We start from the raw sequence: 15,528 nt of genomic DNA, 5'->3' as shown, positions 1-15,528 counted from the left end.
GACAGACAGGTGGAAGTGGGCATGAGGTGTAAGGAAATGATTACGGGGCCAAGAGGAGGGACCGTTAGACCGGGAAGCAATGTATTTTGACTTTGACCATTTCTACAGAGTGAGTTTGTGTCCCCCCATATCCATATGTTGAAACCTAATCCCCAATGTGATGGTGTTGAGAAGCCTTTGGGAAGTGATTAGATTATGAAGGTGGAGCCCTCATAATGGGCTTGGTGCCCTTTGAAGGGGCCGACGAGGTCAGAGTTCTCTCCTTCCACCCTGTGAGGACACAGCGAAAACAAGCCTCTGTGAACTAGGAAAGGGGCTCTCACCAGACACTGAATCTGCTGGCACCTCGATCTGGGGTTCTTTTTCTAGCCTCCAGAACTTTTAGAAAGAAATTTCTGTTGTTTATGAGCCACCCAGTCTATGATTCTGTTGTAATAGCCTGAGTGGACTAAGACAATCATAGAATGAATAACAGAATCTACAGCTTTTTTTGTTCCTTTGGATATATTCCTGGAAGTGGGATTGCTGGGTCAAAAGGCAGATCCATTTCTAATTTTTTGAGTTATCACCATACTGCTTCCCACAGTGGCTGCACCAATGCACCCATATTCACACGGCATTATTTACAATCACCAAGATATGGAAGCAGCCAAGGTGCCCATCAGCAGACAAGTGGATGAAACAAGTGTGGGACATTTACACAATGGAACACTACTTGGCCATAAAAAAGGAAGTTTTACCCTTTGTGACAGTATGGATGGACCTGGAGAACATGATGCTCAGTGAAATAAGCCAGTCAGAGGAAGACAAATGATTGTCTTCCATATGATTTCACTTCCAATATGTCTTTCATATTGTCTACCATATGATTTCACTCCTACCTGTAATCTAATGAACAAACTATACTAACCAGCAAAATAGACAGACTTTATCATAGATAGAGACCAAGAGGTGGGGAGGGGAGGGAGTGGAAGGACTGAGCAAAAAGGAAAAAGGGTTCATGGACATGGACAACAGTGTGGTGATTGTGTGTGGGGGGTGGCATAAGGGGACTAAATGGTAATGGAAAACATATATTAAAATATGAACAAAAGAAATTACACCTCCTTTTAAAAATTCAAATAATAGTTTGGTGTATCCTTCTAAATTCTGATACATTTGTTTCCTCTCTCAACAGGAGCCTCCCATTGTTCTTCTCATGGCCAAAAGAAAAGATAGACCTTCTGGTTCACTGTTCTTTACACCGATACTACAGGTTCCATCATTATATTTTGTATCCTAGGCTGCTCTTTTAGAATCAGTAAATCAATATTTGAGTAAAATTTATTTAATGATTTAGAAGAATTAACTCTTTTCATCTTTAAGGGTCCTCTCTGCCAGTCACTCTCCTACCTGTTGCTTATAATCACACCAATACCACCTCTTTCACGAACCCTCACTGGCTCCTCTGTCCGTTTATGACTTCCTTATCCTTTGAAACCCCATGGAATGCTGGTTTATAAGTTCTTTATGGCACTCAATTAATTCTTCTTACTCTTTGACAACACTTAATTTACCTTCCTGTGGAATTTATTTATGACCTTTCTGTTCCACAAAGGGAATAGAAGAAAATATAAAATAAATGAGAAGATAGTAATGAGAGGAAAATAATTATAGCACGGTAAGATGAAGCCGGCTGTCATGAGCATGTACTGGGTATTTGCCATGTCCCACTTGCTAGATGGTCCCTGCTCTTCTGGAATGCAGAAGTGAGTGGGGACATGGCTGTGGCTTACGGACCACCCCAAATCTAGGAAGCCACTTCAGACCATCACTAGAGATTTGATATTAATAATTTTCCCCCTACCTATCCATCTTCTTACTAATTCACTCCTCACTATTGTTTGCTGCTGGAAAATAGACTACAGTGTTTTATCAACTGTGCTAATACTAAAGGACTTTCTAACTCAGTTGGTACCTTGGTAGCTCTTCCACTAGCCTCTTCAAAGTTCAAGGGCTTCCCTGCCAAAACTGTAAGACCATGCACGTGATTGTGCCGAGGAGACAGGGTGTCTCTCAGTTTTTTCTAGGGCATTTCCATGCCGCTTGTGTGTACTTAATACACACTACCCAGTAAAATGAATCCCTGCCAGTTTTCTGTTACAGCTGCCTCTGGAAGAGAAACTTCATTTGTATGTATGATGTTTTCTCTACATTGGCTAAATGGCAGCAAATAAGATAAGGGATTGATCATCATTTTCTAAATGTTAGAAGAGCAGCATGGCACCAGCATAGTCATTTATGGCTCCGGGGCAAGTACGGCTGGAGGGTTGTGGCTGTACCAATGTGTCAGAGGGTCCGTCGTGATCATGGCAATGTAAACAAGCGAGGGGTTTTCCTCAAATCACCACCTCATTTCTATATTTTGATCAAAATAATTGTAGAGGAAAATTCCTTCTAAGCCATTTTTGAAGTAAAGCATTTGCAGTAGGAACGTATTTTAAGAATATTTATTCTAACTTTGATTTATATCTTTATGTATAAAGCAAGAAGAAGGAAAACTAAGATTGAAATAAATTTTATTGTAACTGACCTTATAAATAGTATTTCATTATAACAAGTATCATATCAAGTAATAAATAGTAATCAGAATTTTTCTCACAGGTCTTATTTCTTCAAAAATGTTGATTTTTTTGCTGCTCTATTTTTAAAATTCAACTAAGTTGCTAATTTAAGAGTGTGGTCTGAGTGCTCCTACATGAATTAGAGTTTTACTCCCAGGCTAATGTTAGAGTTGCCTGGGAGTAATGTTAATTTCTGTGAAATGTAAATTAACATTTCTCAGAGGAATGTTAATTTCCTGCGTCTTTTCCCCCCATTATATAATGAGTCAGTTACTTTAACCTAGAAAGAGGATGTTAGACCCCGCTTCTCCAAAGAGCCAAAGGTATACATTTGTGTATATCAAGAGCTTTGCCACCATCATTTCTGGGTTTGTTTTGGAGGGTGCAGCAGGGTCGGTGTGGACAGCGGCGTACAGGGGTTGGCCTGTGACCCAAAAGCAAGCAGGTCTTATCTGGAAGTCATCAGGTGATGCCAACACCGGCGACAATAAAAAAAAAGCCAAAGGGAATTAAATCAGGAACCAGAGAGCAACTGCTAGGGATCCAAATAAATTTGCAAGAGCAACTTTCTTGCATAGGACAGATATTTAGTAAATCCCTGCTCATGTTTCTCAAGGTTTTCTGATCACAATTTAGTAAGAAATATATTTTAAACCATAGCCTAACACACACTCACTTGCAGCCCTCATTGTGTCTGAGTTTCAGAAAGATCCCTGCCCTCGCCATGGGTGAGGCACTCTGATGTTTTCAGTTCTCTTAGGTTCTATTCTATTTATTTATTTAAAGATGCTCGCAGGAGATGTACGAAACCCGATTTCATGATCTGCTAATTGATAGAAGTCCATAGCTTCAAATATACTGCTTTGGAGACTGGGGTGATGGGATGAAGAGAGTAGGGAAAAAAAACTGGAGGTGTGTTTTCTGATGTTAGGGAAATTGAAATCCCCTTAGGAAGTTAGAACGTAACACGTGAAACAACAAAAAAACACATTTAGAGGAGGGTAAATCAAAACAAACACATTAACAGGCAAGTCAGTATTAATACAAGTTACTTATAGATGTGTCGACTTGAGAGGTGAATAGTTAAGCTCAATGATGAGAGGATTCCTGGGAAAAATAACTGGAAAGCAGCTTTTGAGTGACACGAGTTGATGGGAAGTTCAGCAATGGAAACAGCCCTGAGGATGTCTCAGTGAGCTCTGACAGTGTGTGGCTCTCTGCTAGGGTGTGTTCAGTATGGAGGGATGAAGAAATTAACTTAGGAGAGGGGAGCTAGATGGAAGCTTTCCATACTTTAGCCTCAAAGACATTAGAAAAAGCTGCCTTTTTTTTCTTTCAATTTTTATTTTATTTTATTTTATTTTATTTTATTTTATTTTAATTGTTCAAGTACAGTTTTCTGCCTTTTATTCCCACCCCTTAAGCCCTCCCCACCTCCCTCCCATTTCCACGTCCCCATTTCCACGTCCCCCCATTGTTTTTGTCCATGTGGCCTTTATACTTGTTCCTGCAAACCCTTCCCCTTTTTCCCTGAAATTCCCTCCCCTCTCCTCTCTGGTGACTGTCAGCCTGTTCTCTATTCCAGTGTCTTTGGTTATATTTTGCTTGTTTGTTTTTTTGTTGTTGTTGATTAGGTTTTTCTTAAAGGTGAGATCATATGGTATTTGTTTTTCACTGCCTGGCTTATTTCACTTAGCATAATACTCTCCAGTTCCATCCATGCTGTCACAAAGGGTAGGAGCTCCTTCTTTCTTTCTGCTGCATAGCATTCCATTGTGTAAATGTACCATAATTTTTTGATCCATTCATTTACTGATAGGTACCTAGGTTGCTTCCAACACTTGGCTATTGTAAATTGTGCTGCTATGAACATTGGGGTGCATAGGTTCTTTTGGATTGGCATTTCAGGGTTCTTAGGGTATAATCCTAGCAGTGGAATTGCTGGGTCAAAAGGCAGACCCATTTTTAGTTTTCGGAGGAAATACCATACTGTTTTTCACAGTGCTTGTACCAGTCTGCAATCCCACCAATTGTGCACTAGGGTTCCCTAGAAAACTGCCTTTGCCTGTAAATGGCACAATGCAATTGTGTTTAAGTTTATTCTTGTGACCTTGTTGAGACAGGATACATTGCCATTGGACCTCATGGAGACAAAGGAGATTGTTGTTGTAACCTAGAGAACCTGAGAAACCTGAGATTAGAACCTGATCTAATGTCACAGAGGTGAAAATGGACACAGGGAAGGATCCAGAGGACTTGAGGATGCACTGGCTCCTGTTAATCAGTTTTGTGATGTGTCTTCTTGGTATGAGAGACTAATGCTGGGTGTGACCCAAAAGCGAGTAAAGGGACTGGTTGTCCACAGTCTCCTGTTGCTCTGCCAAGGCACTGTTTTCCTCCAGCTGACCCTGATTTACCAGTGTTCACTGTAACTGGGTTAAACCACAAACTTCAAACTCATTCAAGACTTAACACCTGGTAGGATGGGACAATAACCTTTTATCAGCCTCCCTCTGACCTCTGAAAAGCTATGTGTGCATTTAGGAAATCTGCCAGCTCCTTGCAAAACTGGACCTAGATCCTGCAATGTAATGAAAGAAAAGAGATTTTTCATATGGTCAGGGGAGAGCTGGACCTCAGATCCCTGCCTTCTCCTTCTAGAGATTCAGCTTTCCCTTGAGGATCTCAATTGCCCCTGCTCCTTTTTCTTCTGGGGTCAATGTTTTTTACCTCTCCTGCCTGGGAAGATCTAGGCCTGATCTCATTAAGGGAGCTTGATAGCAGATTTAGGTGTAAGAACCCATTACCATCAAGCATGCCGTGCCTCAGAACCAACAAGTGAGTGCATAAAGGGCAGCTGGCATGGAGTGCTCAGCCCCCACTTGGCACTCATGCACACACTGCCCCCACTGTTCACTGATTAAAGTGCTTGTGCGTTGATCTCTCCCTTAACTAGCTGATAAAGCCCCTTCCTCATCTTGATGGTGCCTTACTAGTAACATGCAGTGACTTGCATTGATGTTATAAACTAACAGCCCAAAAGGTTGAAGCTAAAATTTATGTGTTTTATTTAGGAGAATAATTAAATCAATTACTAGAAATTAGTTTGTTTATCAGATTAGCAGAAATTTGTTATGTGGCGCTGGACTATCTTGGAGGCATGGTGACTGTCAAAGGGGAGACCTTGGGAAGGTGCCAGGGGGCCTCAGAGAGCCCAATGAAAGGAAGTTCTGTACATAAACAGAAGCAAAGCACTGAAGTCAAGCTTCGTCTGCTTGGTACCTTAGCTCAATTTTTCTGCTTACATCACTGCACATTTACTAAATGCTGTCTTCTCCACTTTTGTTTATGGTGCACTTCCTCAATATCCCAAAGAGAGTGCAAATAGAACATTGCTTTTCAAGGCTACACACTGGGCTGTCTTGCCTTCTCCAGTCCATAGCATTGGCACACTGATGCTCAAGAACTGTGTGCTTGTGTCTGGGAAAATACATAAAACTCCATGCAGTGAGGGAGTGTCTCTGTTTTGCTCACTTTATCTGTAGCCTAGCATACACTAGTTTCCATGAGTATTTTTGTAAGAATAAATATACTCTGCCATCTGTGAATTCCATCCCCCCCTCCACACACGTTATCCTCCCTTTCAGGTCTGGGCCAACCATCATCTCTGACAACTTCAACTCCCACTTTCTTGTGTTCATCATAGCTGTAAGTATACAAGGAAACATTAACTTTTTCAGTTAAAATTCTGCATCTCTAAATGACTTTCATACTTGTGATCAGCTCTAGAGCTAGGGCTGGTTGAACCTGACCACAGATTGCCAGTCGCGTTAGATGGTTCAGTAGTATCGACTCCTTGTTGAAGCCGTACGTTAAATAACCTTTGTATGTCAGTATAGAGGATGATGCATGTAGGAACTCCAAGTTTCTTTCTTAGTCATTCACAGTCTTTTTTCAGGGTCGTTGTCGGATAATTGCTCAGATGAACTGTGAAGAAATATCTGTATGTTCCTGCGTAATGAAGACTGGTTCCTCCACCCTGAAAAACGCCCATGCTCTTCTTCGACCGGGAGGACGTCTTGATGTAACTGGAAGAATTTTGGGAAGTAAGATTGTTTCTTCTGCTAATGTTGCACAAACATTGGAATTTCTCTCTGAGTTGCAATCTACTGGTTCTGGATCCACACCTGCCATATTATGTTTATTTTTGTTAATTATGTGAAATATTTTTTGACATAAGAAAGAAGGAAAAATTAAAACGAGCATTTTCTTTTTCATTAAATATTCTTCTACAGCACCATTGTAAAGAAGTTCCTAGTGCTGCATCTAATGAATGCTTTTAATGCAAATAAGTTAAAGTAGAATTTACAACAACAAAATTCCTGTTCTTATTTAAGCAGCCACGGTTTCTCCCAGGACTTCATTCTTAACTGCTAGGAAAAAAATGCTAGACACAAAGAAACCTCCACTCCAGGTAAGATAAATGCTTTAAATTTGACGTGTCGCTGAAGATCTGAATCTTAGGTTCTTTTTTTCTCTAAAATACTGAAGATCTTTCTTCCAGGGATTGCAGAGTAAAGACATAGGAAGATCTCTGTTGTTTGGCGCTTATCGAGGGAGCACCCCAAATTCCTGTGTTCATTTCTTTAAAGTCTCAGATGGTAACTCAGATGTCAAACTGATCACTTACTCTTTCTGGAAGTTTTTAGGATGAGAAATCCACTCTTTCTCTCTGATATAGGGTAGCCTAGCAAGCGAGACAAGATAAATAGCAAGACTTTCTAGGCTCTTCCTTGATTATACTTAATAATGGTCTTGATTATACTTGACTTACAAGCCTACATTCACAGTCACTTGTTATGCAGTTAGTCTTCTCTGAAACCAGGACGCAAGTATAAGTAAGACCCAATCTTGTAAGGAAAAGAGCTTTCAATCTCCATAGGCAAAGTAGATGATTTGTTAATGCTTTTGAAGAGTGTGAATTATTTGTAAATAATATTTGTGAGTTTTTTAAATATAATTTATTATTAGACACATCTATGGCACACATGGCCTGGCCTGCTCCTTGCAGCCTGTCCTGCTTCTTTTGTCTTGAGGTCCTGTGTCTAGAACTTTCGTTTGCTCCTGTGTTTGAAAGTCCTTAGTAACAAATTACTGAAAAGAAATGTTTGATAACTGCCAACAGACCATTGTATTTGATATCTACGTTGATAACCATCCGCTTGTTGCCTTCCTTCATGTCCCACAAGAACACACTCTCTTTCAGGGGAGGATCTGACTGACAGATCCTCCGTTGATGGCTGTCCTGTCAGCTGTTCTAAGGTTGATGGCTCCCCACTCAAACAGGGTTTTCTGTGCTCCCAGCACGATCAGCTACTGCTTATGTCTTTCACTGATCCATCAGGTATTTCCTGAGCATCTATCCTAGGGTGCTGCTGCCCTCTGCTTTTGGTACCACGTAGCTTGGGCCCACTGCATGTCCCTGACTTTCTACAAGTCACAGGATTTTTTATTATTTTTGCTTTTGTTTTTAGAAAGTGTGTTTTATTGTTTGTTTGCTTTTGTTTTTTGTAACAGTATTGTATTTTCTGTTGAGTAAATTCTTTGTAAGAAGGTTTTGGTTTGGTCTTTAATTATTCAGATGAACCTGAGAGTTCTTCCGTGCTCAACTGATAGGCACAGCTCTCTCCAAATTCACAGAAAAGGGACAGCTCAGAAAGGCCATCCACAAACTTCTTTAGCAACTTCTGGGCAAAATAAACTGATGAACAAAACAGAAACAGAGGTGTGGGTATGTGGAACAGACCGACGGCTGCCAGAGGGGAGGGTGGTAGTTTGGATAATTGTTCCAGTGCTGTCCTGGATACATTAGAGATTCTGCCTGGTACTTGGACTAATAGGAAAGTCAGGCAACTCAGGTTTAATTGAATGTGCTTTGTCTTCATTTGATGGAACTAAGGAAAATTATAAGCATTAAAAAATTTAAATCACTTTAATGAAGACAAAGTAATTTCCTAAATTAATTAATATCATTTATTAACTACTATCAAACCCTTGTTAATTTAAGTAGAATGGTAAAGTTAAATAAGAAGATGGATGATTTCCTGAAGGAGATGAAACTGTGATTTAAACATTATTCTTAATTGGTTTAATGAACACTTACAGCATTGTGTAATTCAGCCAGGACGTGGAACTACAGGATGATGAAAAACCTCATACAGGTAGAGCATGATGGGAGCAGGAAACAGTGAGGATTATTTTCCAGAGAAGGACTGTAATCTAGTTTACTCTATTTCAGTGGTTATTAACTTTTGTTAGTTAGAAATTCAATATACATAAATCAACTAATATTTACTGAGTATCTCTTATATGCCAGACATTTAGGCATAGGAGCTGAGGAGTTATATGAGCAAAAATAGTTCCCTTTTGGAATCTGGTGAAAATGAGGGATCCTTCCAACAGAAAACATACAGTGTATGCATGCAAAACTGTGGGCCTTGGCTAAAAAAAAGATGGAAAGTCACTGTGTTCTGTTAACTCTTTCCTTTGTGTCTTTTATAGACTTGGTTTATTTCAGTTAACCAAAATGAGGATGAAGAGTAATCATTATTATTCATTATTATTTCCATTGCCATTTCAATTATGACAACTCGACTTGTGAGAAGTCTTTTGAATTAGCTCCTGTGAGATTTATGAGTGTTGCTGTGTGTACCAGAAATTTGTTCTTTTTCTATCACTGAGAATAGAATTTCATTGTATCAATATCCCACAATTTGTTTTTCTGTTTTTCCCTGATAGACATGTGTGCTATTTCCATTCTGAGGATATTATTAGTAAAACTGCTACAGACATTTTCGTGCCTTTTTGTGGATGTAAGCATTTATGTCTCTTTGATATTTGTGTTTATAGTGCAATTCCTGGGTCTTAGGGCAGGCAGATGCTTGCTTAACTTTCAGAGAAATTGCCAAGCGGATTTCCAATGTGGTTGTACAGTTTTACACTCCCTCCCGCAACGTGTAGGAGTTCCTGATGCTCCGCATCCTTGCCAAAATTGGCTACTGTTAATCTTTTAATTTTTGCTACTCCAATGGGTATGTGGTGACATCTTATTGAAATTTGAATTTGCATTTTTCCAATAACTAAAGATCTTGAGAACCTTTTCAGCACACTTTTAAAATATTTAGATATCTTTTATGAAGTGAGCATTCCAGTCTTTCACTCATTAAAAAAATTATTATCGATTTGCTCTTTATCTTTTCTATTAGCCTGTAGCTTGCCCTTTTACTTTAACAACAATGTATTCTCATGAAGCAATATTTTTAAATTTGATGAGATCTACTCTAATATTATTATTTTTTTAGAATTAATGTGTTTTGTATCCTAAGAAATTGTTGTGTACCCCAGTGGGTTTTTTTAAAGATTTTACTTCTCCGTTTTCAGAGAGAGAGGGAGAGAAACACCAACATGTGGCTGCCTCCCATGCAGCCCGCACTGGGGACCCGGTGGCAGCACAGGCATGAGTCCTGACTGGGAATCGAACTGGTGACCTTTCAGTTCATAGGCCAGTGCTCAGTCCACTGAACCACACCAGCCAGGGCTATCCCAGTGTTTTGAATACTCTTAACAGAGATAGAGATGAGAATGTATTTTTTTAAGATTATGACTTCACACTGATTTTTTTTTTAATTCTAGAGAGAGAGGAAAGGAGGGAGATAGAGAAACACTGATGTGAGAGAAACACCCGCCTGGGGACCGAACCAGCAACCTAGGTGTGGCCTGACTGGGAATCAAACCCTCAACCTTTCGGTTTATGGGATGATGTTCCAGTGAAGCGAGCCACGCCAGCCAGGCCACACCTATTTTTAGTTTAATTTATTCTGTCATGTTTTGTGTTTATTTCTCATGTATCTTATTATTATCTAATTTTCTCATAGTAGGAACAACTAAGTTGTTCAACTGCATTTCATAACATAAGCTTTTATTTGGAAAGAAAAATGTCTTGAACCTTAAATAAAAACACTCCACCAGACTTCATGGTATTTAAAATCAGTATCATCATCTTTTATGATTCCCGGCATGAGCATCATCGAAGCAGAATTGGTCGTTAGGGACAATCTGGGTTTTCTGGGACCTGAAACTTACATAGTTTAGGGAAAATTTTTTAAGGAAAAGAGTTTTTCAGCCCTTTCATCTGAATTGCCACATTTCAACATGTGTCAGATGTACCAAGATGCAATCTGGTACGTTGAGGTCCAGAGATACGCAAGTTGCTCTCAGAAGCACTCACTGTTTGTGTGTTGCTGTAAATTTGTACTTATAGAAATTGTGAAAATGTCTGTTTTGTTGGAGTCTCATAAAAATACATGAGCCCAGGCTGGTGTGGCTCAGTTGTTTAGAGCATTGATTGCTCTGTAAACCAAAAGGCTGGGGGTTTGATTCCTGGTCAAGGCACATACCTAAGTTACCGGTTCAATCCCTGGTTGGGAAGCATATGGGGAGCAACCAATAGATATTTCTCTCTCTTTCTCAGATCAATAAACATATTTTTTTAAAAAATACATGAGACATGTTCATAGTTCTATACAATATAGAGCTTATTGTTGACAAAATAGAAATTTCCTTTTGAGTAGCAGACAATGAGGTCAAATCTTCAACTTACAATTTTACAAGTCTGATGCTTGGAATAATTCTCCATAGAGCAGCTTCTGGCTTTTCTCCCTATATTCATAACATAACATAGCCAGCATCCCCCATCTCCATGTCATGATACCAGATGAGTCACTGAGTGGGCACTTAAACTGTTCATGGAAGACAGTGTTCTCTGGGAGGCTACCAGTAACCTAGTTACGTAGGGAAGTAACTGACCACGACATCGGTACATCCCAGTAAATCCAAGGAAAGTGTATCTCCAGCTCACCCTTCTCCTACCTGGATCTTCAAAAACACTTTCTGGCCACTCCAGTGCCACCCAACAAATTTGAAAATATGATGGAGAGAAACTATTAGTGGGAAGAAGAAGCTATCTTAAATAATTATAATTAAAATACATAACATTTACAAAAATAGAAGTACTTGTGAATATCTGGACCCTCTTCTAGACCTTGGAAAAGGCCTGTGCAAGGGAAATGCTTTAAAGCTTAAGATTCATTATTTCACAGTAAATCTGCTTCTCCAGATTATTATTTACTCCATGGAATAAATCAAATGCATAAAGTGAAAAGATTTTTAGAACTTTTATAATTTTTGTAAGCATACTTTTAAAAGCATAAATATTGCTATAAATTGTTGGAGAGTATGCTTAGCAAGTTATAAAATATATTGAATATTTCAAGTTTGACATTTTCAAGGGGTGAGTCAAGGCAGAAATTTGGGATTCTAAGGAATGAGCTCTTGAGTAGTTAAACTAGTTTAACCAGCACTTTTAAGTTGATAAAAATGATAGATCTTATTTGTACATCCTAAATGTATTATAATGCCCACATGTGACTTCCACTTTATCCTATTTAATTAAAGAAAATTATTTATGCACTAAGATCATTGCCTGCCATAAAGAAAAATGTTAAGTATGTTAGTTACATCCTCTTAGCTTCTAATTAAATTTAACAAAGATGTCAGTTGCATACTATTATGCCCAAGTTATGCTAGATTGAGTAATTAAGAAAATATCTTTTTTATTTATTTAAGATAAATATATATGTGTGTGTGTATATATATATATATATATATATATAATTCATGGTTTGAAAAAATGGGAAGGAGTAGTATTTAATCCAACAAATGCAAATTTACATTTCAGGCTATAACAGGCAGGGATGTAAATATATATATATAAAACATTGTCTCTGTCCTTGAGAAGTTTACACTTTGCTGCCACAGTTTGACAGTAAAATCATGTGTAAATAAGTGCTCTGTTGTCTTATGAATATGGATGGTAGTTAGCTAGCCCTTTAGGAAAAGGCAGCCATGTGACCTGGAGTGGTCAGGTAGAATGTGAACCAAGTCTTAATGAATGAACAAGGTTTGGATAAGCAATAAAAAAAGCTTCCTGGAAGAGTAAATGCTTTTTTGTTGACAAGCAGAGCAGGGCATTTTTTTTTACGTTTAAGTGTGATCAGTTTTTTTTTAATGTTTTAATGTAATTATTGTTCAAGTACAGTTTTCTCTCTTTTACTCCCAATCCAGCCCCCCACAGTGCTCCCCACCTCCCTCCCATTTCCACCCCTTTTAGTTGTTGTCCATGTGTCCTTTATACTAGTTCCTGTAAATCCCTCCCCTTTTCCCCTGAAATTCTCTCTCCTCTCCCCTCTGGTCACTGTCCCCCTGTTCTCTATTTCAGTGTCTTTGTTTTTATTTTGCTTGCTTGTTTGTTTTTGTTGCTAGCTTCCTGTTAAAGGTGAGATCATATGGTATTTGTCTTTCAACACCTGGCTTATTTCACTCAGTATAATGCTTTCCAGTCCCATCCATGATGTTGCAAAGATTTGCCAAACAGATTTTGGTACTTGCTGATACTCTTTTAAGTTGCTTATAGAACTATTCCTCAAGAGGTGTTTGGCTCAAATCTCCTTTAGAAATTCAGATGACTCAGAATAAGGAAGACAATCTTGAAAAAGAAGAACAAAGTGGGTCAAGGTTGTGCTTAAGCCTTGGTAGCCAGTTACATTTTTACCTTTTGCCATTGAATGTGCATAGCGTGGAGGCAGCTGTTCAATTCAGAGTTTGCTTCGTTGTTGTTTCACCATTGCAGCTGGGAGCTAGTAGCTTGGAGGTTGCTTCTCTGATTGCTCTTCAGAAGCGTTGAAAGAAAATCTTCTCCACCCAGAAAACTTCTCCGCAGACTTCTCCGCAGACATCGATTGACAGGTCTTCTTTCTTCCATCTCCTTTGTTTGTGTTTCAGATGACACCATTAGGCATCCTCAAAGTAATTTTTTAAATTTAATTTGTATTGTTCTTCAAGTACCGTTTTCTGCCTTTTCCTCAACCCCTCCCCTCCAGCCCAACCCTCCCTGCCTCCCTCCCCCATCTGCACCCCTCCTGGTTGTTGTCCATGTGTCCTTTATACTGGTTCCTGTAAACCCTTAACCCTTTTCTCCCATTATCCCCTCCCCTCTCCCCTCTGATCACTGTCAGCCCCTTCTCAATTTCAATGTCTTTGGCTCTACTTTGCTTGCTTGTTTGTTTTGTTGATTAGGTTCCTAATCAACAAAATTTATTAGTAACTTATATTAGGAACTTATGTTGGGACTTCTATTAGGAACCTAATCAACAAAATGAACAAGCAATCAAACTAATTTAAATTTCCTAAAACGATCTGTTGTGGGTTTGGGAGATCAGAGAAGTTTCCAACAAAAGAGGCAATGGGCAACACTCCTGCCTGCTGGGAATGTCTACAAGTTCATGTCATGGTCAGGGCCATCTTAGACTTTCAGTTTGACCTGTGGACCACGGTCAAGTTGTTGGAGATCCTGTTCAAAGGATAAACATCACATGATAGGAATTGACCTTTTAATATTAAAAAGAACCTTCCAGTTAGAACTAGTCATTTATCAGCTGCATCTGGACATGGAAGCTACACACGGACAGGCTGTTTTCACGTAATTGTTTGCAGTGCAGTTTATCTGTGAACCCCAAGCCTCAGAATCCCACCTCCACCATATATGAGGTTAAAATTCCTTGACCTCACCCCAGACCTAATGAATCTGAATTTGGTGGGAAAAGCTGGTGCCCAGGGATGTACAAGTTTCATAAATTCTCCAGATAATTCTTAGAACTCAGGTTTGGAAGCCACCATGCTAGTAAGTTGGAAATTATTATTTTCTAATTGTCTTGCTGAAAGGGTAGAGTCAAGACAGATCAACACAACTTAGTAGGGTGAACCCGACATCATTCTGCTGAAAAGAAAATGAGCTTCACCAGATCATTTGTTATAGTAAATAATTTGTGCAGTAACTTCATTTGAATATTTTCTTCCTAAATTTCTGTTCTTGAATTTATATTTGAGTGATTATGAAAACACAAATGATCTGTGGTGTTTCTGGTTATTTTAAACTGCTATTTAATGAAAAGTAATAGATGAAATCATTTGATCCTGTTCTTAATGTCGCAAAAGTGTACATTAGCTTACTTTAATTTATCATCAAAAGGAGACATAGTGTATAATAATTTCTATGACTTTAAACCACACCTCCCTGACCAAAAAACAAGAAAAGAAACTCTTCACACTATAAAACGTTTTAATTTGATGATCATTATTCCTATGTCCCTTTAATAAATTTTAATCTATTAAATTATCAATGCATTTTAATGGTAATAAATACATATAACATAAAACTACCATCTTAATCACGTCAGTGTACAGTTCAGTAGTATTAAATACATTCACATTGTTGAGTGACCAGTCTCCAGAACTTCATCTTCCCAAACTGAAACTCTGTCCCCCTTAAACAACGCCTCATCGCTCCCTCCTCTCAGGCCCTGGCAACCACCATTCTGCCCTCCGTTTCTCTGAATCTGACTACTCTAGACACCTCATGTAAGTGAATACATACAACTTGTCTTTTGGTGACCGGCTTGTTTCACTCAGCATATCATCCTCAAGGTTTTTCCACATAGTAGCATGTGTCAGAAATTGCTTTTCTTTAAAGAAGTGAAGAGCATTCCATTATATGCATACATACCACCTTTTGTTTGCTATTCATCCATCAGTGGACACTTGTGCTGCTTCTGCTTTTTGACTAGTGTGAATCATGCTGCTACGATCACGGCTACACAAGTGTCTCCACGAGACGCTGGAGTCACATCTTTTGGAAGTACGTCCAGAAGTGGAATTGTTGGATTATATGGTAGTTCTAGTTTAGAAATTTTGAGGAACCACAATTCTGTTTTCCACAGTGGCTGCAGCTTTTCCCACTCCCACCAGCACT

At 38.9% G+C, this 15,528-nt stretch overlaps 1 protein-coding gene across 1 annotated transcript in view; it reads left to right on the top strand.

Annotated features, from left to right (window-relative positions):
- The window catches only part of LOC119061661 (uncharacterized), a 62,259-nt gene extending 48,855 nt beyond the window's left edge, over window positions 1-13,404 (top strand). Inside the window, exons 8-12 of the mRNA XM_053654963.1 lie at window positions 1,178-1,255; window positions 6,251-6,311; window positions 6,562-6,709; window positions 7,001-7,077; window positions 13,351-13,404. Coding sequence (XP_053510938.1) covers window positions 1,178-1,255; window positions 6,251-6,311; window positions 6,562-6,709; window positions 7,001-7,077; window positions 13,351-13,404 — 418 coding nt within the window. The remainder of the gene's footprint in view (window positions 1-1,177; window positions 1,256-6,250; window positions 6,312-6,561; window positions 6,710-7,000; window positions 7,078-13,350) is intronic.
- The last annotated feature ends 2,124 nt before the right edge of the window (window positions 13,405-15,528 follow it).

Source organism: Artibeus jamaicensis, unplaced genomic scaffold, assembly GCF_021234435.1.
Source record: "Artibeus jamaicensis isolate MK-2021 breed Jamaican fruit bat unplaced genomic scaffold, CSHL_Jam_final contig_889, whole genome shotgun sequence".
Taxonomy (NCBI): domain Eukaryota; kingdom Metazoa; phylum Chordata; class Mammalia; order Chiroptera; family Phyllostomidae; genus Artibeus; species Artibeus jamaicensis.
The sequence above is the reverse complement of the archived record's forward strand: the minus strand, read 5'-3'. Positions and strand labels throughout refer to the sequence as shown.